At 42.8% G+C, this 22,778-nt stretch overlaps 1 protein-coding gene across 4 annotated transcripts; it reads left to right on the forward strand.

The window, feature by feature from the left end:
- Window positions 1-1,213: 1,213 nt before the first annotated feature.
- On the forward strand, window positions 1,214-17,194 carry uimc1 (ubiquitin interaction motif containing 1). 4 transcript variants are annotated; one of them, XM_015957545.3, is made up of 22 exons: window positions 1,214-1,296; window positions 1,544-1,622; window positions 2,493-2,614; window positions 2,780-2,858; window positions 4,154-4,275; window positions 4,471-4,630; window positions 4,737-4,882; window positions 4,949-5,578; window positions 7,096-7,141; window positions 7,210-7,429; window positions 8,896-9,124; window positions 9,243-9,347; window positions 9,493-9,548; window positions 10,893-11,011; window positions 11,652-11,713; window positions 13,224-13,326; window positions 13,406-13,705; window positions 14,661-14,721; window positions 14,949-15,051; window positions 15,125-15,173; window positions 16,554-16,587; window positions 16,778-17,194. In XM_015957545.3, the coding sequence occupies exons 3-22, from the start codon at window positions 2,513-2,515 to the stop codon at window positions 16,968-16,970; spliced, it is 2,919 nt and encodes a 972-aa protein (XP_015813031.3). In that variant the 5' UTR covers window positions 1,214-1,296; window positions 1,544-1,622; window positions 2,493-2,512; the 3' UTR covers window positions 16,971-17,194. The 4 variants fall into 4 exon arrangements, with proteins under 4 accessions (XP_015813031.3, XP_054604877.2, XP_015813032.3 ...); XM_054748902.2 differs by having other exon boundaries at window positions 10,896-11,011; XM_015957546.3 differs by having other exon boundaries at window positions 7,213-7,429.
- The last annotated feature ends 5,584 nt before the right edge of the window (window positions 17,195-22,778 follow it).

The raw sequence follows: 22,778 nt of genomic DNA on the forward strand, positions 1-22,778 counted from the left end.
GTTTAAATGTTTTTGTCGTACATTTCTGTTTTTCCAAGTTCTGACGTACGTGTTCCAGTTCTGATTTACTTTTCTATGGTGATGCTTCTCGTTACCGAGGCATACTGCTCAAATGTTCTTCATCGCTGTTCTTTGAAGCAATGTCATGTTCTGAGGTCGGAATAAAGTTCTTAAGGTGCATTGGTTGATCTTTAATGCTCACGTGCATTTACACCAGGGAAATATTTGGTTTTATGCTACACTGTAGATGGTCAACCTCTAAGCTACAGCTAAATCTAGTTCATCAGGAACACATTAAAGTCAGCCAAGTCTCTAAAAGCAGGACAGCTAATAAAACATTTCAGGTTCTTGACTATTTGAGTGACAAATTAAGCTTTTTAAATGAGCAGACTGATCAATGCCTGTTTTCTAGGGGAATTCAGCCCTGCATAAAACACCAGAGGAGCGTTCTGGTAGATGAAAGTGTTCCTGGTGCCTACAGGGTCATGTCTGGACTGGCACGTGACCGCTGAGGGCTGTAGGGGAGCTTCACAGCACTTGAGAGGGAAATTATTTTAGTGTAACTCAGAAACTTCCAGAGGGTGGGCCATTTAAATAACCCTATCCAAATGCATCCTCTACCTACAAACACTGACTTGTCTTCTAAAGCAACTTTCCAGTTGAAGTTTCATCTGGATCTCCTGTTATACAACAGTTTATAAATGTAGTTTAATTGGAATTTTTTTTGCTTTTTCAGACTCAAATCAAACCACTTAGTGGGTTTCACAAAAAAAAAAAAAAAAAAAAAAAAAAAAAAAAAAAAAACCTAAATCTGTGGTTTAAGGTTTAAACCAGTTAAACCTACAGCGATGTGCATGTTTCACCACATGGGGCCACTAAAGCGTCTGGAGCTGATCTCTGGTGGAATTGAGACCATAGAGCAGGATACTGTCGTGAGATGGATGAGTAACTTAAATCCCAGATTTCTGCTGCTCTAGAGACTTAAATGAAAAATCCTTTGAGGAGCACCTGTCTGGATTTGTCCTCAAGGCTGGAGCTGTTTGGTGAAAAAAACAAAATTTTAAACAGCTAAAGGCAGAATTAAATGAAAAGAAAAAATATTTACAAATAAAATAAGTCAGATATTAGAAAATTGATGCAAATAAAACTAACCTTGGAATTTACATAAATAAAAGAAACGTAATTGAAAAAATAGTTCGTTTGTGAAGGTAGCGTGAGCGACGTCCTGACGTACCGTGTACGTGATCTCTTGAATAGAAACAAACATGGCGCCGCAAAAGTGTTTGAAAATATGATGTGAGTGTTTTTGCGAGTATCTTTTATTTAAGTTGTGTTTCCGGTAGCTCTAGTGGTGAACAAATGAATAAAAAGTCAGTGTGATGTTTTGTGTTTGATGATGTAAATGAAAAATCCGCAACTCCGAACTTTATCCGCAGCTTTGTTTCTATAATGCGCTGTTTAGTTCTCGTTTAGCTCACGGACGCTGGTTTACGGTCAGAGACGCTTTAAAAATGACTTCATTTCGGTTTTGGGGTAATTTCAGGATCGTCTTATGGCTGAAAGAACCGTTCCGAGTGTCGCAGACGGATGAGGAAGAGGAGGACATCAGTGTTCGTTATCAGGTGAATTCTGAGCTTCCGGTTGAGTTTAATCACAAAACAAAATTACGAAGGCTTGTTTCTTGAATCTTATAATGGGAAAAGGTCAACCTCAGGTCATAAAGCACCAGAAATACAAGACAGATAATGCAGAACTGAGTACTTAAGTAGTTTCCTGTTTTCTTGGCTGAAAGAAATAACGTCTCACCGTTAGACAGCCTGATTTAGTTGTATTTGTTCAACATGATCTTGATGAATAATATTCAGGCTTTCTGGAGGTTTTTCACAAATGTTATTTGGGCTCTGGCTGCTTTTTATTCATATATAATGAAATGCAAAAATGTGTTGGATTTATTTTTTCCCTACCAGCCACTTAACAGCAGGACCATTTGTGTCATTTAAAAGAGATTTTACCTAAAGAAAATCTTATTTTTTGTTTTCTTTTGTAAACGAACTTGTAAGAAGAAGCAGCTGTGATTGGCCAATGTGACACAGACAAAAACGTATTTTTTTCTCTAGCTCCAATTAAAGACTAGCAACAGATCAGTCTTGTGCACATTTTATTTGCATTATTGTAAATATCAAATGAATCAGAAAGGAAGAAGGACTGTTCAGGCAGCGCTAGTTCTGTCAGAAGGTCAGATCTATACTAGTATCAGAAATCGGTATCAGCCCTCTAAACTGGAATTGTTTGTATCTATTTGTATGTTTGCTTTTGCTCAATAAAATAAGGTTTGAACAGGTTATATTAAAGTAGATCTTATTTTGAAACATTAAGGTGTTGACTTCCTGTTGATGTCTAAAAAAGGATTGATTCAAATCTACCAGAAACTGTTCAAATCTGAATAAATGGGCCATCGTTTAAGAGCTGTTGTGCTTTTCTCTTGATGGCAGTTACGTGAGCTGAAACCAGGATGGCTCTGAGAAAACAGCTGAGCAGGAACATCTTCTCAGACGACCAACAAACAGAAGAAAACACTCAGGAGGACGAATCTGCTGATGACGGGGACAGTGGGGTGACGTTCGAAATCATTTTTAACTTCTCTTTTGAACGTGTTTTACTCAGATTTTACAAAATGATCTTTATTTGGGTCTCTTTTTCCACTCAGACTGAACCATTTCTGTTAGACACATTTTAAACCGAGCAGCTGAACCTTTGCATTTGGTTTCTGATTTTTCAGAAAGAGTTCACTTCTTTACTTCTGGCAAAGTCACCGGCAAGAGAGAGACGCCGGAATGAGAGAGCAAACAAACCCAAAGGTAAACGGGAAATAAACCCAAAACAGGTCTAAAAAAACCCCACAGAGTGCTTTTTGGTTTCGTTGAGCAGCTTTTATCCGACTTAAATGACTCAAACGGAGCGGCAGCAGCTCAGGAGTTAGAGCAGGTTTTTGGTTCAGTCTCAGGTCCTTCTGCTGCCTCACCTTTGTGCAAGTCGGCCAGGTGCATAAAGGAAAAACACATACATGTATCACATACATGTATTTTTCTACAGGCCACAAGGGTGAGCTGCTGTAGTCATGACGATGAGATTATTTGCAGGGTATCCGCGGGTCCTTAAAAAGTCTTAAAAAGTCTTAAATTAGCGTTTCCAAATTTAAGGTCCTAAAAATCCTTAAAAATGACAAATAATCCTTAAATACAGTTTCCAAAGGTCTTAAATTACCAAAGACCCGATAAACAAGATTCTTTTATTTCTATAACATTTTCGTGAATTTCTAGTTGGTGTTCAGCATTTTTAGTGTATGATATAAGCGAAACTGTACACATTCAGTTGGTTGTGAAAGGGGGCTAATTTAAATGAGCACATTAGCTGGTTAAGCTAGTGGGAGCTTGCACCATGGGGAATTGTAAGCTTAATGGTAACTGGATGGTTAATCCCACGTTTGCGACGTGGTTAGCACCGGTTCCAGGCAATAGCTGGAAATTATAGCTTAAATTTAATTTTTAAAATAGCTTAAATTTGGTCAAAGTGGCCTTAAAAAAGGTATTAAAAAGTGTTAAATTTGGCTCCCTTAAACCTGCAGATACCCTGATTTGGCTCCTTTATATTAAAATACAAGAAACACTTTCCCACTCATCTTTCCCCATAATGGAGTTAGCTTGAAACACGTGTTATTGTTAAATGATTTGGAGTACGAACGGCGACTCCTGAAGCATCGCTGGAGTTTCATGTGCTTGTGAAGCTTCTCGCCAGGCAAGCAGCAGTGATGGTGAGGGAGAGGTCAAAGTTCACAGGGCTTTTAGAGACATGGGATTAAATCCGCAACACAAGCCAAAGTAAAATAATAAGGCAATTTTCAGCTTTATTGCTGCATTTCATGCAGCCACAGCCCCATCTGCATGCTAGTGTATTATGGGATGGGCATCATCTGCACCATAGCTTCCTATTGATTAGTTTAAAAGACCTGTTTTAATTATAAACACTCTCTTTAATGACTATTTGCTCACACAATTTAAGAGTTTTGTCCATTTTTAAAACAACGAAACCCAAATGTGACCTGCTGCTTACTTTAACCTGCCGGTATGGTTCTGCCTGGCTGTGCGCTCCTCAGAGGAGATGACGGAGGAGGAGATGATGGACCTCGCTCTTCGTCTGAGTGAAAAGGAAGCCAGCGATGTCGCGTTCCAGCAGGAGCAGGAGAAGGAGGCTGTGATGAAGGCCATCCAGGAAAGCGTGAGTTCCTAGAAAGGATGATCCTGGTTTGCTTCGGTTGGCTGTTTTATTTGCGTTAAAAATCTGGGAGATCAAAATGGCTGACAGCGGCTTCTCATAAGACGGCGGGAAACCTGTCGCCTCTAGCTCATCTGCGTCTTTAGGCCTCTCATTCATAACAAGCTAAGGATGTGAAGATTTGCTTCTGTCTCGTAGATGGTCGGACAGACGCAGCCGTGCCTCAACTCCCCGAGTAAAACGGATCGCTCCCACAGGCTCAGCTGTCGACGGAGGCTCTCGTACAGGGAGGGGCTGTCCGCCGTCGATCCGGGAGCGCCAGTGGACGGCTGCACAGCTGAAAACGACCTGAAGTCAGGTGAATCCACTGAGCTCAGTCTCCTTCTGATAAACATTAAACTCAACAACGGGAAACAACATCGTTTATTTTAGTGTTACATCAAACTTCCCAATCCCTTTCCCAGAAACAAAAGGACCCGGAGACGAAAATGTTAGTAAAAAGCGGAAAAGGAGTGCAGGAAGTCCTGAACTGGAGGTGCCGCCCTCGTTCCAGAGTCAGGATTCTCCCTGCAGCTTGGAGTCTCTCCCTGCTCCTCTCCACTCCCCACAGGTTTGTTTCTGTGCTGTAAAATCCACTAAAAGTAAGAAAGGAACATTTACGTCTCTTTGTGACCAGAGCTCAGACTCCACCCAGATCGACGACGCTCACCTCCAGAAGTCCCCCGTCTTTGCGCTAACCGGACGCAACGTAGCGCTCCACATCGACCGCCTCAAACAGGAACTGGTGGACACCTGCAGGAGCTCCGGTTTTGTCCTGTGCTCTCAGGACAGTTTGACCATATCTGAAAAGTCTGCTCAACCCAGGAGCCCCACGTTTCCCCGAAGCAACCCCACCTCGTTTCCCAAAAGTCCTTTTTTCTCAAAGATGGTCCAGGGAGAGGACGGAGAGACTGAGCCGAGTCCTGAGTTTAGCAGCAAGGGGGCGTCTCCAAGCGCCTGCGGACTTCCCAACTGGGAAACCGCAGTGTTCGGATTCTCCTCCCAGGACAGTTTAACCCCCTCTGTGACGTCCTTTTGCCCCAAGAGCCCAGTGTTCCCCCGAAGCCCCAATCCCCCCAACGCCCCACTTCTCTTAGAGGGACTGTCAGCCTCCAGAAGCAACGGCCGAAGGAGGAGGAGGTGGAACGACGAGCCTCCCATGAGCCCGGTGTTTGGAAAAACTCCGTCCGTCACAAATGTGCAGGAGAAGTCTCTGAATCCTTCAGCTGCAGGTTGTAACCGCGAGGAGGAGCTGCACCACTGGCAGGTGAGAACATCACTTCACTCAGGAGCCATTTTCAACAAATGTGGCAGCAGAAGGACTCTTTTCCTCTTGAATTTGTGCGTTCTAGTTTATTTTTTATCAACATGAGATCTGCAGCTGGATTTCTTAAAGCGATCAGATTGGTGGATTATCTAGAGACAGCAGAAACTAATATTTCAAATTATTTATTAGGATCGGCTTCACAAGCCAGTTTTCAGGTTTAAAATAGAATGGATTTTTATTTTTGTGCCTTGCTTGTGTAACGGCATGAAGGCTCTCTGATTTGTGCCAAAGGTCACATTTGCCCAGCTGGGTCACGCTGGGGTCAAACAGTACATTGAATCCACAGATGAAACCCAAGGAGCCACGATGTCTGCCAAGATCACAACATCATATCTGCTGTTCCGTCCCAGAAGAAGGACACTTAGAGCCACGATGATAATAATGAATAAACTTATGATTTTATTACTGTTTAAATAATCATTAATACATGATCACTTGGTTCAGATATAAAGGTATTTTAATTACATGAAATGGGTTATTATGCTTGGGTATTATAATTATTATAATGATTAAAGATGTGTTCAGCAGAGAAGACCTTCGCTGTCAGCTAACACAGAGTTCAGATAACTGCAGCACATGTTTTCTGTGACGCATGACCGAGCTTTTTTCCGGAGAGAGAGGGAGGGGTTCTGAGAGAGTTTGGTAAATCTAACCATCACAGATTTCACGTCCAGTTCTGGGACCAACACCACGAGGAATGGAGAACGGCGTCTCCTTGACCCTCTGCAAGCTGTCTGTCACGCCGACAAGAATGGCTAAAGAACAAACGAAACTAACGAGCTAACGCAGGACTCTCCCAGAGTCATTTGATTTCTGAAGTTGATTTAAATATGAAACATGCATCTGCCAAACGCTTCGTACAGCCGTGTGCCCGGTCACCACTCCGGACCAGAGTATCGGACACTCGGCGTCTTCTCTGCCAGCCCCGAGTGTCATCTTGGATGAACCCATCCTCCGATCTCCGGATCCACAAGAGGGTCGGCCTGTTTGGGTGAGGTAGAACACGACAGAATGTGTTTGATGCTGTTTTCTCTAAAAATAACTCCGTTATCTGCAAAACATCATTTCATCCAGAACACCTTCCATTCCCTCTGAAAGAAACCTTCTGAGAACTTCATCCACACATTCCAAACTCATCATTCTCAATTTTAGCTCCATCCAACACGGGTCTGCTTTTAAACAAGTAATATCAAAGCTGTTAAGGATTGTCATCTAAATTGCCGTCTATGAATTTTCATTTTATGATTGTCGCTTCAAATCTTTCAGTTTAAAATCGTTAGTAAATAAATTTCTTCATTTTTAAACTTGCCTCATTGTTGAAACAAAACACACAAAAGGGTTGCCTTTCCAGTTTATCGAATGAAAATAATCTGACTGAATCTTCTGTTGAATAAATAAACTTTTGCTATTAATGTAAATCTTAAATTAATATTTCACACCACAACACTTGTTTTCAGATGAAGGATCCAAAGCCCGATGGAAGTCCACGTCCCTCCAGATCTGGTAGGGTCAGACCTCTGCTTCAGGTGGGTTTGCGTGGTCAGAGTTTTACCTGACACGTTTTGTTTCAGAAGAGCTGAATCTAAAAGCCCAGATGTCCGCCGAGTCGGAGCCGCCAAGCCAGATGGCGTTAGTCTGGTCGGACGAAGACGAGCAAGACGAAGCAGATCAAACATTTCTCGTCAGTCCCGTCTTCCCAGAGGAGAGAGCTGCTCCTCAGGCAGAACACCGGACGGCCTCCCAGAACCACAAAGCTGCAGGTTCTCCGGGGGAACCTGGGCCGGACTCCAGGTACAGAAATCACATCACAAATGAGATTTTTCCATCAGGAATGAGCATTTTCTGTTGTTTTTTTAAAATCAAGATAGGACTGGGCCACATATAATTTTATCTTAAATGAAAATGCAACATCTCACCTGTTAACTTTCATGTTTTGCAGCAGAAAAAGAGCATAAAACCAACATATTTAAAGCTCAGTTTGCTCCACTGGTTTACTGTGATGCTCACCTGTTCCAGCCAGATACCTGCATCATGGGGTTGATCTGAGCTGAGGAGGAGACTCCTGTTGTTTTGTTCATCTTCATCAATGACAGCATTAGTTGACAACAGGTGCTCACATAGGTTTGTGCTGCTGAACATGTCTGAGCAGCTTGACCATGTTGTTGTGAGTCGGGGAGGAAACACGACGACAGCAGCCACAGAGTCGTGCTGGTTTGAGCGTGTCGCTGCTCGCTGGAGTTATATCAGCTCTGTCTGGACGTTAGTTTGAAAACTTTCTCTTTAAGTTGTGAACACATTACTGAGCGGTTAAAATCTCCATTTCTGGGCTTCAACGTGGGAAAACAGCTGAGTGAACGCGGCGCTGAGTGAGAGGAGTGTTTAGTTTGTCCGAGACAGCGGAGCTGCAGACACCGGCAGCAGATGCTGGAAAAAACACAAAGGAGGGGGCGCTTCGGCTCCACTCTATCGCTGCAAAGCATCATGGGAGTTGTAGTCTTTGCGGTAAAATGGGCCAGCGGGCCAGTTTGAATATATTTTTGATATTTATCTCGCGGGCCACATAAAAATGCTCCACGGGCCGCATCTGGCCCGCGGGCCTTGAGTCTGACATGTGGTGTAAACGATGCTGCAGCTCCGCCTCCTCGACCTCTGCAGAAAAACTGTTTCAGCAGCTTTATGTCACAGCTCACTTTAAAGGGACATTATGGAAGTTTGACAGCCAAAACATGTATAGAAATAATAAATGTCTCCTTCATACATTCTCCTACAGTGCCCTGGTCCTGTAGAATGAGCCCTGGCGTGTTCTCCTGTCCTCTGTCTTCCGGGCCCCACACACACACACACACACACACACACACACACACACACACACACACACACACACACACACACACACACAAGGGACTGTCTCAGCTGTTATTTTTGTTAAGGAGTGTGCACGTACAGCATGCGCGCCTCGTGCACGAGCCTACTATTGAAGCTGCCATTACGCTTTTGGCCTGAGGGGGCAATCGCGAGCATAAAAATTCAAAACTCCGTAAAGTCCCTTTAAGACTTCTTTTCAGCCCAAACTGCTCTAAATGTGCTTAGCAGAAGGGAATCTGGGGGGCGGCAGCCATTCTTAAGAGGCAGCAGTGAGATCAGAGTTTAAATTACCTTCTGAGACCTAAAAGTTACTGACTGATTAGATTTTATCTGTACATAATTCTCTTATGAATCTAAAAAGCTGGTGATGAACATCTGTGTGTTCTCTACAGTCAGGAAACGGGGAAACGTGATTTGGAACTCCACAAACGCACGTTGCCATCCACATCCACCAGCAGGCTGCAGATTTCCATCACAGAAGAAGAACTTTCTCCCACCAGCAGACAGGAAGCGGCTGGCAACACCCCCCCACCCGAGGAGTCCTTAAACCAGCCGACCATCCACTACTACTGGGGGGTTCCCTTCTGTCCTCAAGGCCTGGACCCAGACAGATACACTCAGGTGATTCAGACCAGGACCACTCAGCCTTTCACCCTCAGGAAAACATGTCAGCCATCATACTTTCACTTTCTAACCAGAGACAGAGTAATCTGATTACTGCTGTTGGTGTTTCTATCAGGTGATCGTGGCCCAGATGGAGGTTTATGAGAAGAGTCTGAAACAGACTCAGAGGGTTCTGCTCAGGAAGGCTGAGTGGGGGGAGGGCATCCAGCCGCAGTCGGAGGTCAGACGCTCACGGCAACATGGCCGCTCCTCTAAACACGCCTCACTTTCTCTCTGAGGAATTCAGTCAGATAATATTCCCTCCTCCTTTTAAGGAGGAATCAGATGTGCCAGCTGCTTAAACCAGCTTGTTTTTTATTCCCTAGAAGTCGCCGTCGCCCGATGCACCGACGCCGTCTCCTCAGCCTCAGGTTCCACCGAGGTACGAATGATTTATCCTTCACAACTTTTTTCTTCAATAGAAACAAAAGTCAGAAACGCTCAGGAGGAGGAGGGGGAACACTTTCTGATACAACACCGGTTGGTTTAAAACGATCACTGATACAATCACTACTTCTCCAGTCGGGACTCTGGGCTTGGTACACACAGGTGGAACTTCCTGGTAGGTGCTCCCCCATAAACGGTCCAGGTGCTGCACCTCCTGACTCTAGAGTTCCACCTTCTATAATCCTCCGTCATCGATCATAATAAACGAAACCAATGTTCAGCTCTTTGATTTAATTTATGTCTGAATCACGGACCTGCCAACCTTGTCAAAATGCTGTGCGGCGTTTTTTCGCGAACTTTTTCAACTCCATTGCTTTTCACGCTGTAATCTCCCCATTCACTGGATGGAAAATTTTACACACACACACACACACACACAGTTCTTATTTTGACTAGTAAGGTTATAGACGTGTATTTTAATATTAAACAGTCAAACTCCAAAGTTCCCTTATATAATATTTGTGTTTATATAAGCTACTTGCATTAAATTATTTCAATACAAATTAATAAAACAAACATTTATATGTATTTAATGGTAATTATTTATTTAGTAAATTGCAACAGGTGTTTCTGTTCTCAAGAGCGTAATATTAAATTGGCTTAAAGCACATACCGGTATGCACGCATCACCTGGGCTAATATACTGATTACCTGCAGCTCCCTGGCGGCTGGTGTCCACATCATAATTGCAGATTGTGCAAAATGCATGCTGAGGTTGTTTAGAGGGTCGCAAGCATGCACTGTTCTTGATATTTGGACAAAAACTTCTGAGATGCCTGGACCCTCTTCTTTTTGGCAGGTCTGCTAACTAGTCCCTCCCTCCCTGTCTGCTTCTCCCTCATCTGCTGCGAAAAAAACAATGGCTGCATGTTTAAACTGTATAAATAATCACATTCCTCCTTATATACAGGCCAAATCTATCTGCAATGGATAAAGGCAAAAGTACACACACACACATTTCTGATTTACAGTCCCAATAAAGATGGCCACCACAGACGCGCGACTCAAAAACACCAACAACCGAGTGCTGACAGGTCATCCATAATTCTGTCTTCAATATTTGACCGAAACTAACTTTATTCCATCATAATTCAACCAAATATAATCTTAGTTTGAAACTCGGGTGATGGAGGAGACGGGTCTTCCTTCAAAGTTGGGACTAAAAACAAGGTTTGAGCTAAAAAATCAGACTACAGTCGAATGTTTTTCCGTCTCATTTTTGTTAAATGTTGATGGAAAAGATCTGATTGGTTGTTTACGTTGTTGTTGTTGTCGTCAGAAGAGGACTCCGACGGAGAGGCAGAAAAAGGAATGACGCAGTCGAGGAAGAAGAGAATGAAGAGAAGAACGATGGTGATGAAGAGCAGATGGAGACCGATGACTGTGATGTTTGTCCAGGTTCTCATGTCTGCTTTAATTTTATATATAGATGCTTATTTAATTTATAATAACAATTAAAGGAAGGGTATTTTATTTAAATAATCTAATAATAACGTGTTCAATGGTCATAAAAGTCAAACTTTAGGATAAAACGCACGAAGCCCCGTTAGGGTGTCTTTAGAGCTTTTTCCCCCCTAAAGGTAATTTTATTTATGTATATATATATATATATATATATATATATATAGTTCAGAATTTCGTTTTTATTGATCTCGAAACATTTTTTTTCTAATAAAAAACAATTTTCAGGAAGAAAAACAGACTTTTAATAAAGTCTAAAATCACCACGTTTCTTTTAAATTCTCCATCTGAACCATCTTCCTTTCAAAAGTTCCTTAAATGATTAAATCATTTTGTGTTTAGCGAGAATAAAATGCCAGTTTCTAAAGTTGTATCCCTTTAATTATAAACACCAAAAATGCTCTCAAATGTTTGTTTTTATATCAAACTGGATAATTTGGTGTAAAATCAGTTTTATTTAGTTTTCTACTGCAGACCAGTGGCCTAAACCACGTTTTCCTCCTAAACGACCGGCCTCTCGTGGATTTATTTAGGAATGCTGTTTTGTCTGAACCCGTTCCTCCTGTTCCAACAACAGAAACACAGCTGAGCGACGACGGCACTCAAGACCTGATCGTGGTCACCGATGGAGCAGAAGAGGTCAGTTATGAAGGCTGATCCGGGGCTTTTTACTGCATATCAATCAATCAAAGATACTTTATTAATCCCAGAGGGAAATTAGAGTTTCAGTACACACAATTCTGAGATCAGACATACATGGGCAAGACACATGACAAGAACTGGTGACTGTGGTCATTTGCAACCCTGAGTCACGCTACCTTAATAGAGATAAGAGGGTTACGTGAGGATTGGTTCAGGTGGAGGGAAAAAAAGGCACTTCAGAGTTACCCTCCACAGGGAGGGCAGCTTTGCTCTGCAAAAAAACACCTCAGACATGTATGCAACAGACTTCAGACAACACAACATAACATGAGACTCCAATAGGAAGGCGGGGGGGGGGGGGGGGACTGGGATCCCTTTTCCCCCAGCAAGAGCAGCCATCTACGGCACTCATCTGCTGTACAGTCACAGGTGGGAGGGAGATATTGCGAGAAGCGCAGAGCACATTGACTCCTGCAGGTTGATGACCTCACCAGGCTGAAGTCCACCAATCCAAAGACGGGGGGGGTCGGGTTTTCACAGCATCTGTCTGCATTCCTTCGTGGGGGTTTTAGTTGCTTGCAGCTCAAGGCTACCAGGGCGTCAGATTCAGATAACAAGACTTTGTTTGGGTCAGGCTGAGATAATTTTCCTCTCTGCCTTCAGTCTTTAAAGTGATCATTCCAGTCCTTTAGTGAAGACAATTTTGGGTTTTTAAACCTGTCCATACCGTCCGGTGACCCTCTCCAAGATAAGATCCATTTTGCGCACTAATGCCGGTATCGCAGCTAGAACATTGTCCAGCTTACGATTCTCCTCGAGTAACGTCCCAGTCTGAGAGGTCTCCACATGGACGGTGCTTTCCGCGGGTGCGGGTCACCCTCCAATCGCTCCCGTCTTCCCAAATTTCCAGAAAACCAGATATCCTCCCACTCCAATCAGGGGAAATCCAGTGATCATCAGACCAAACATCCACACATCTTCGTCGTCCTCAATGGACAACTGGGAGAGTCATACGATCTTCCACTCCTTCCAGGGATCCAACATACAGTATATCCCACCGGGTGTGTCCCCGTGGACATGTGGGAGCCCACTGCTCCGTTCTCACTGTAGAAAAGATTTCATCGATCGCGTTGAATGACCAATTCATCAAATCCATGGTTAAAAATAGGGTTTTTCAGAAGAAATGCAGAGAAGCGCTCTGTGGGCAGACAGGACAAAGAGCCTTGGGAAAAAAGATGAGGGAGCGAAAAGAGAAGCGTCTGTACTCTGCTCCTCATTACTGTGCCGAGAAAATAATCCCAGTTCCATTTTAAAGGTTAAAGGGAAAATAGTGATCAAATCCAGACTTCTGCCTCCCAGATGCCCAAGTTTTGTTTCCAGAGGTTATGAAAAGTCCTGAGAATTAATGTCAACAAATGACGCAGATTAAAGAATCCGTTTTAGATTCAAAATCTGATGTTGGATGCAAAAATTAAACTTGTGTCTATTTACTTAAATCTCTTCACAGACGCATGCTGAGCTGCAAGAGGGAGAGGCGATCCCCCAAGAGGGTTCTCCCATTAGGGATGATCTGGGTGAGGACGAGGAGGACGGAGGAGAGGAAATGGGAGGTAATGTAATCATTTACCTTCTGGTGGTGCCACTTCTGAGGAAAAGTTTGTGCCAGATTAGATTATATTTCTGTTTCAGTGGCGACGTGCACGAAGACGAAGGAGAACATCTCGGGCTGCAGCAGCTGGACTCTGAGAGATGAAAAGGAAGTAAAGGGGGACAGGAGGGACATGGAGGAGACGAAGGACCGAGGGATCCAAAGATCAGCGTCTCCTGAGCTGGAGTCGGCAGTCGTCCCTCGCAGCCCCACGGCGTCCGTGGATTGTCCCATCTGCCAGGCGTCGTTCCCTGCGAGCGAGATCGAGATGCACGCGGCGTACTGCGATGGCGAGGTGGCCGTCGTAGGTGAGAGGAGAGTCGGAGGAGGCCGTTTCCAAGGTGACGGGGAGTTATTTACTTTCATATCAAATGAAACCGCATTTAAAGTGGATGTGTGCGTTAATCCCAAAGAGCTGTAATCTACAGAAAACATGAAAAGGGTCATTCTGAAGATGCTTTAGCATTCAGAAGTGGTGAGTTCACAGACCGGGGTTGGGAGTAGGGCGTTTCTGCTTGCTAATGCTGCGTTCACAGACAAACAGTCTAATCTCTGAGATCAAGGTGGTTTGATCACAGATTAAGATGGATTTTCTGAGTCCGATCACCTGGTGGTTTAATCTGAGTCCATCAGAACTGACCTGAGATCAGAAATGACAAATGTTAGCGGAGTTGCTTTGCGCTGCGTCGTGGCTCTAGAACTTGAGTAGATAAGTAAGACGGATGACTCCACCACTGCACCTCCATCGAGCAGCAAGCTCATTCATTTGGGACAGATTGTGAGTGGGTGGAGCCGTACACCGCTGTTTTATTGTGACATCAATTCATTCACAACAACAAACACCTCTGGACACTCAATCCAACAACACATTTTTTCATAATCCCGACTTTAAATAGTGTCTGTAATCTGGCTGGACTGAGTTATAAAAACCTCAAAAGTCCTTCAGTCTGAATCAAGCCAACGCCGCCACCATCAGACCAACCTGGGAATGACAGGATCGCCCGCATCAGTCAACACAGAAAAGGCTTCCCTGGCGTCTGATTCCACCCAGAACAGATCGGACTTCTGTTTCTGTACCGATGGTGAAAACCGACCGTGCTGATTGGATGATGTTCCACTAGGTGGCGATAGTGATTTAAGTGTGTAGCCAATATAAGAGGAAGTGACCAGTAACTAGTGAACCTGTGATGCCGAGTAGCAGTGAACACTGTGATGACTTAAAGAGCTGGATCAGCTGAAGTAAGAACTGATTGTTTACTGAATGTAACGCCGACTTCTCCTCCTCTTCACACACAGAAGTGGCGACTCTTCGCAGAAGGAAGAGGAGAGCAGGGAAGACGGCTGAAGAGACCATCAGGTGTGTGAAATCAGCTTTTGTGTTTAAAACAAAGGATTCCGATTCACTAAAATCACACGAATGATTCGGTTCAGCTTTACAAACATTAACCCGCCGAGGAAAGTTTTTGATTCGGTTTCTTATTCTTGATACTTCTGCCTTCAAAATAAAACAAGTTTTTATGTGAAGTCTGATTCAGAACAAAATAGTTTGTCGTTGCCGTTAAGTTGTGACGTCTGACTCTAAAGGAACCTGGAGAAGTGTTACATCTGCCAGAAAGTCGTTCCTCTGAGCGATTACAGCCAGCACACGGAGCTCTGCTGCCTTCGTCCCACCTCCAGGACGCCAGCGGTGAGCTGAACACCTTCAGATCTAAAATCGGACGTTACAGCTGATTTAATTCTGTTCACCTGTGACCTTCCAGAAGGGGAACCTGCTGTCGGCTCTGAAGCAAACAGAAAAAAGGGATTCAGGTGAGTTCGTGACGTCATGGTGCTTAGAAGAAGGGACGAACAGAAGGGCAGAGAGAGTTACTTGATGCTTCACCGGCCTTATTGCTGGGGGCGTGAGCGGTGAGACTTCCAGAGTTTCAGCTTGTTCTGGTCGTCCTGGTTTAAGTTATAACAGAATCCATTTAGGAACACCAGTAGGTTCTAGGGTTGTCACGGTAACCGGTGTAGCTGTAAATCCCGGTAAAAAAGTCACAATAATATTAACCGTCTTGTTTTAAAAAAAAAAATTTCTCTGTGGATTACCGTGGCTGCGATTTATTATCCCTCAAAGAAGACAAAGTGGGAAGTACGGGCATCTTTTGGATATTTGAAGAATGCAGAGGGACAGCTGATAGCAGACGGCTATCCTGTTTGCAGGACGTGCAGAAAAAGTGTCTGTGAAAGGCAGCAACGCTTCAAATCTCATGACACATCTGTGTGACCATCACCCACAACTCTGCAGTCAACGCAAGGCAAGCTATTGTTAGCGTTTTAGCTAAAATGCGTGATCCGAGGATTTGGGTTGAGGGAGAATGCAACGAGTCGCTATATAAAGCAGCCGCAGCGCCGCTACCTGCATATAAACCGTGTCGCTGACACCGCCATGTTGAAATGACGCTATGCATTACGGGGCTCCCAGGGGCAGATAAGAGTTGGTCTCTCTCCGAGAATAATTATGAATTTAACAACGATTACTGCCTGATGACATTTTCCCAAATCTGCAAAGCTCACTGGAAGGACACAAACCAAGGACAATATTTTCCTGATATAGGGTTTATTACTCAAGTAAGGGTAAAAAAGTATCTGATTAGAAGGCTACTTGAGTACTGAGTATCATCTGATCTAATATTTTTAAAATGATGACATCAAACAGACAAAAAATAAGAAGTTATGGACAAATATCGGTATTTTAAAGACTAAAGGGGAAAAATGTAATCAAATAAACAACATAATTACAAAATAACACATTTTAGACAAAATTTAGACACAAACTGAGGACAATATTTCCTGATATACAGAGCTTATGTAGTTGTCTGAAAATGTAACACGTTTAAAAAATACCACGATACCGAAAACCGTGGTAATTTTGGTCGCTATAACCGTGAGGTAAAATGTTCACACCGTGACGACCCTAGTAGGCTCATAAACCATTCAGGTGGACACGTCCACACCAACAGGAAGTACGGACTCAGGACCAGCCCAGCACACAGGCGTCTCTAGCTGCCGCTGGTCTCCGAGGACGATTGTTGTTGGATCTTTATTTTCCTCCTAAGTTTTGGTTCTCTTTAGAATCAAACACCAGCAGTAAAATCAGGTTCCACCTTTTGCTCAAAGTGTTTTTGTGGGGTTTTTTTTTTTCAGTTGCTGGACCTTCTGGATCCAAACTCCAACCTCAGTAAGAAAAAATTCCTGTTTATCCTGAGGAAATTCCCAAAGCAAATCCCGAAGTCGGTTTCAACAGACGAAAATAGCGTTGTTCTGGGATTGGCCCGTCTAAGACTTACTGTCTGATATTTTATCCAAAATTACTTCGGTTTTGTTTTTGTTTGTAGATAAACACATTTCTTTTTGTGCTGAATCTTCAGAGCTGTGATCGACCTGCGGGAGGATGATGATGATGATGATGAGGAGGAGGAGGAGGAGGAGGAGGAAGCTGCAGAGTTCCGGATCCGTGACTCTCCCATCAGATTCTATACTTCCATCTCCGAAGCCACCGGGTGCCTTATCGACTTCAAGAAACAGCAGCGTTCCAAGAAGCCGAGTCAGAAGCGAAGATGACGAGTCCCGTGTGAAAGTCCTGAGCCTTAACCTGAACCCGGATCAGCCGGCACGTCGTTCTGGTGACACCTCCTGGACCTGAGGAACCCGAACGGAGCGCTTGAATGTTAGAGGAAAACTGTTGAAGCCACTAACACTGATTGACTACCTCCTCTTCATCACACCATTCCCTTCATGTTACTGTAGCTTTGATGAAACCATCAGGACCGCGCATCGACCAGAACCAGAACCTCTCACTGGTGCCGCCTAGTTTTAAAATAGCTTAAAAGTGATTATTCGAAAAGAGTAAATCAGATCTCATTTACTGACACCAGGTGAAATAAAAATGGTTTTACTGATGGATGTTTACGGATCTTACATCTGGTTTAAAACCTGAAGTGATGGATCAGGAGTCCAGGCGGTGCTTTTCAGAAGTTTTTAAGAGAAAAACATTCAGATAAGTGGCTCAAAAGCACTGAAAAGCAAAGAAGTCTGTGGGAGTTTATGCAGATATATTTGAACTGTTTATGTAGTAATTTCACTAAAAGGAAGTAAAGAAGGAGCTTAAGTTCTAGATGATGATATCTGTTTAACTTACGGTTTGTATGGATCTGTCACCATTAGGTCAAAGAGCCATTTAACCTTTTACAAATGACCTGCTGCTGCATCATGTCCTGTTTTTATTTGATTTTTTATGAGTTTGTCACGAAGACAATTATAAACCGTCTATTTCTATAACTGAAAATTCACTTCCTTGTTCAGGACATCAATAGAAAAATGGAAAAAGCATCTCGACCTTTTGTTAAAAGTGAAACCCAGAATATGGAGCACCAAAAGTGCCACGGTACAATAAATAAAGCACCAAATCTTTTTTCATTTCAATTCAATTCAGTTTTATTTATAAAGCGCCAAATCATGACAAGAGTCGTCTCAAGGCACTTCACATAATAGACGTTCCAATTCAGGTCAGTTCATTAAGCCAATCAGAAATAATGTTTCCTATATAAGGAACCCAGCAGGTTGCATCAAGTCACTGACGAGTGAAGAAGAAACCTCCAGAGGATCCTGGCTCAGTATAAGCAGCCATCCACCACGACTCACTGGGGATGGAGAAGACAGCAGACACACACACCAAGCAATGTTTCTATGGTTACGTTGTGATTTATTAGTAAATATTCTATTTGGTGAGAGATAAACTATTGTATTTATCCTAGGGAATCTATAATTAAACGGGTAAACTAGTAGTAGCACATCCAACGTCAAGGAAAGTAAAACGTTATCAGGAGAGGGAGAATGTTTTAGTGGTTAGCAGCAGTGTGTTAGACGATAGCCCCCTCCATGAGGCCACCACAGCTAAGCAGAACATCATTGTAGCTTCTTCTGGGGAGAAAAACACTTAGAGAGAAAATAAATTTAACATCTGAAATAGCAGGAAATAATACAGTTAAAGAACAAACTGTAGAAGAAAGCAGTAGAGTGTGGAAAGTGGTCAGTGTATCCTCCAGCAGTCTAAGCCTATAGCAGCATAACTACAGAGATACTGTAGTTTTGTCACTCGATAAAATCTGAAATATGAGTAAATGCAATGTATAAATTTTATTACTCATAACTATTTAATAGTCTGTTGTTGCACACACACACACTTTTTTTGTCAACTTGCAATGAATGTCGTCTAATTTTGGTTGTCACGTTAACAGAAAAAAGGTTTCAGAAAACAAAGATGGCATCATGAATCTCAACCACAAAAGGAATAGGCAGAAGCAGTGCTCAGCGAGTGGGAAGGGCTAATGCTGCATAATCCATTGCTCTGGTCTGAATGGATTCATGGCAGCTTGGTTTGTGCACGACTCGTTCATCACAACGACCTATTCTGAAGAAGTTCTAGACTACATCTGTAGTACGTTCTACGGCGAATATCCTGATCAGACGGCTGCTGGTTTCAAAGGAGACTGGCAGTACATCTGGGTACTGCCGCCACCGTGGCGAGGCCAGATTATTGCTCCATTTTTGCAATGCCTGACATGAGAATCACGCCTTCGCACTACAGAGGGACGGCGATGTCATCACATGTCAAATGTGTGGCGAGCCCCGGCCAGAAACGATATTTAAAATGCAAGTAAGCGTCGGGAGTCTGTTTCGCATTAATAACCATCCATCCATCAGGAGGACACACCAAAGTGATGGGGAGATCTGGGAGCATCTGACCATTAAAACTGAAGCACAGATTACCAGACAGTTCACGGGGCCTGATGAGGACCACCACTTTTTGAGCAGCTCTTGAAAAAGGTTGAATGTTACTTCAATTGGAGAAACCCGCTTGAAATGACCACTTATAAGTGACCAAAGGCTCCCTGATGCTGCTGCAGCAAAGTGGCACCATTGTTTTTAGAAAGAGACTCGTGTTCGATTCTTTAATAAATATTCCTGTCATGTTGAGAACAAGGAGGTTGTTAGGACCCAAGATGCAGATACCCCAGATGACACGAAGCAGGAGCGTTTAAAAGTAAAATCCTTTTTATTAAGGAGGAAACCAAAATCCAAAATGGCAGGAAGCCAAAAACAAAATCCTGAGTACCAGGAGAACAAAAGCTCACACAGAGCACAAAACCTAGAGGCAAGGTAACAAAAGCTCACTTAGAGCACCAAACATGGAGACAAGATACAAAAGCTCACATGGAGCACAAACCAACGCTGACACACAAACAATGGACCGACAAGACACTGAGACAAGACAGGGCTTATATACACTGGGGCATGATGGGAGGCAGATGGGCTGCAGGTGTGTGGAGAGAGAACCAGGTGAAACCAATTAACTAATCAGGGAGGAAACTTTAACATGACCTAAGAGTAAGGCCCTGTCCACACGTAGCCGGGGATCTGCCAAAACGTAGATATTTTTCTACGTTTTGGCCTGTCATCCACACGAAAACTGAGTTTTTCCACACGAAAACGGATATTTTTAAAAACTCCGGCCAAAGTGAAGATCTGCGTTTTCTCCGTTTTGGACAGACAAAACCGGAGTTTTAAGGTCCGCAACGTCACTTTCCGCGACAAAAAAAATGCTGACATCACGTGTGCGACCTGTGTTTACACTAGCTGACAGCATGGATGCCCTCAGAGCTGCACTCGCTTTATCAATTGTCCAAGCGCTTTTTGCTCGTTTGTTTTTGCAAGCGGAATTACTGCTCCTTGCGGAAGACCACAGACGAAGGACGAGGTTAAGAACGGGGGAAGTACTGCCGCCTACAGGTCTGGCATGTCCTTAACAACGTATTTATCCGGGTAGGTGTGGACAGTTTCTTTTTAAACGAGGTGGTGTGGATGCAAGTTTTTGGAGGGGCGGATATTCGTTAAAAAAAAAACGGCTACATGTGGACTAGGCCTAAGAGTAAAAAACCTAAAGACAAGATGAGCAGCAAAATAAACTAATATTCTAAGGGGAAGGGAAACTACAAAAACCTGTGGAAAAAACATACTAAAGAGACTAATAAAAAGAGAAGCTGAACCTATAAAAAACTGCAGAGGGGTGACTGGGGGAGATTGAAGGAACACAGGACCTGAGAGGAAATATCTGGAGGGCTGAAGACCAGGGGACACATGAGGAACACAAAGAGACACAGACCATGACAATTCCTTGTTTTCCCAGATTAGGTGTGAGCAATTCCTGATTCTGTTTTATGTCCAGGTTTAAAGCATTCACCACCAACACGTTGGGAATGCCTACAAAGAGAGCCGTCATGGTTAAAAATACTCCATTTAGACTAAAGCAATCGATCTGCACAGGAACAATGACTATGAAACAAATAAGTGAATGCTGAATGTGATTATTTTATTTATGACAGGTTTATTGTTTATTCAAGTCATTTGTATGTCCTTTTTCTTAGAATTTTAAAATGTTGTTACATTGTGGCACTTTTGCCCCTCCGTACCTGAACACAATCATGTGTAGTTTTTATTAGTAGTAATAACCACATCCATTGTTTTTGGTTCTTTTCACAGAGTAGCTTGTTATTAACTTTTTTGCTCTATTTATCGAGAAGAACCAAAAACAATGGAATTAGAAAACAACACAGAATAAATGAAACAAAGTTATTAACTAACTAAATACAACTAAACACAATAGAAAGTTAAAACTTAGACGATAAAAGTAAAAAACCTGAGTTGAAAAGGATTTACCTCTCAGAGTAGGCGGGGCTTAACACTTGTACTGTAACAAGCAGCACTTTAAACTTTTCTAACACTTCAGTTTCAAAGATCACATTTAAAGAATGAGGAAGAAAGTCACGTATAAACCTGAATGCTGTAAATTCCCACTTTTATGTCACAATAAGTGTCAGCTGAGGCCACAGTTTACACATACCAAAACATGAAGTGCTTCAACTTTTCATAGATGATGTCTGACAAAACGCTGATCATCATTTCAGCATCATAAACCGACAGAAATGAAACGATCTGATGTGTAGAAAAGTGTCTCCTTATGTTTGTCTCAAACGACCAGTGTGAAATCAGCATTGCTGGGAGGACATTAAAATCCAGTTATGAAAGACTCAGTCACAAGATTCAGTTGCACCAAATTTTATTGAGCAGAAACTTGTGAGGATGAAGAAATGTTCCTCCACATGTAAGAAAAAAAAATCTTTGAATGTGAGGTAATTGTGGGGATTTTGTTCTTCACTAAACTTCACAGTTTCCCCCAAAACTCAGAGGGGCTGCCAATGATTACTAAACACACTTATCCATTTAAACAGAACCATACATTAGCTCATTTTAATTTAACAACTATATGATAATTAGTTTGGTTTTATGTAATTATATACAACCATCTAAACTTGCCCTACACACCTGGAGATTCTACACCAGAGGGCAGTAGATTGGATATGCCAGGTTTCTAATGAAGGTACTAATCCTGATGTTTCTGATGAAGGTACTAATCCTGATGCTTCTGATGAAGGTACTAATCCTGATGCTTCTGATGAAGGTACTAATCCTGATGCTTCTGATGAAGGAACTAATCCTGATGTTTCGGATGAAGGTACTAATCCTGATGCTTCTGATGAAGGTACTAATCCTGATGTTTCTGATGAAGGTACTAATCCTGATGCTTATGAATGTACTAATCCTGATGTTTTTGATGAAGGTACTAATCCTGATGCTTCTGATGAAGGTACTAATCCAGATGTTTCTGATGAAGGTACTAATCCTGATGCTTCTGATGAAGGAACTAATCCTGATGTTTCTGATGAAGGTACTAATCCTGATGCTTCTGATGAAGGTACTAATCCTGATGTTTCTGATGAAGGTACTAATCCTGATGCTTATGAAGGTACTAATCCTGATGTTTTTGATGAAGGTACTAATCCTGATGCTTCTGATGAAGGTACTAATCCTGATGTTTCTGATGAAGGTACTAATCCTGATGCTTCTGATGAAGGTACTAATCCTGATGTTTCTGATGAAGGTACTAATCCTGATGCTTCTGATGAAGGTACTAATCTTGATGTTTCTGATGAAGGCAGTGGCGGAGCCAGAACATAGAAAATGGGTGGGCCTAGAAAAATCTGGATGGGCCTAATTAATTTCAAAGCTCATATGAGATGTGTGCCGCGCGCGTGCACGTCAAAATTACATGTTTTAATCAAATCTCTCAAGCCACAAATACTACTATGATAGAAGATTATATATTAGATACTTATTCCATGGATCTCTGTTAAATTTCAATTTTAAGGACTGTTACCGATGCTGGACTCCCGCTCTGGGCCAAGACCTGCACACTCTCTCGTGTGAAGTTTCAGGACCTTGGACAGGTTCTAATCTCAGCCAGGCATGTTG

This window comes from Nothobranchius furzeri, chromosome 10, assembly GCF_043380555.1.
Source record: "Nothobranchius furzeri strain GRZ-AD chromosome 10, NfurGRZ-RIMD1, whole genome shotgun sequence".
Classification (NCBI taxonomy): Eukaryota; Metazoa; Chordata; class Actinopteri; order Cyprinodontiformes; family Nothobranchiidae; genus Nothobranchius; species Nothobranchius furzeri.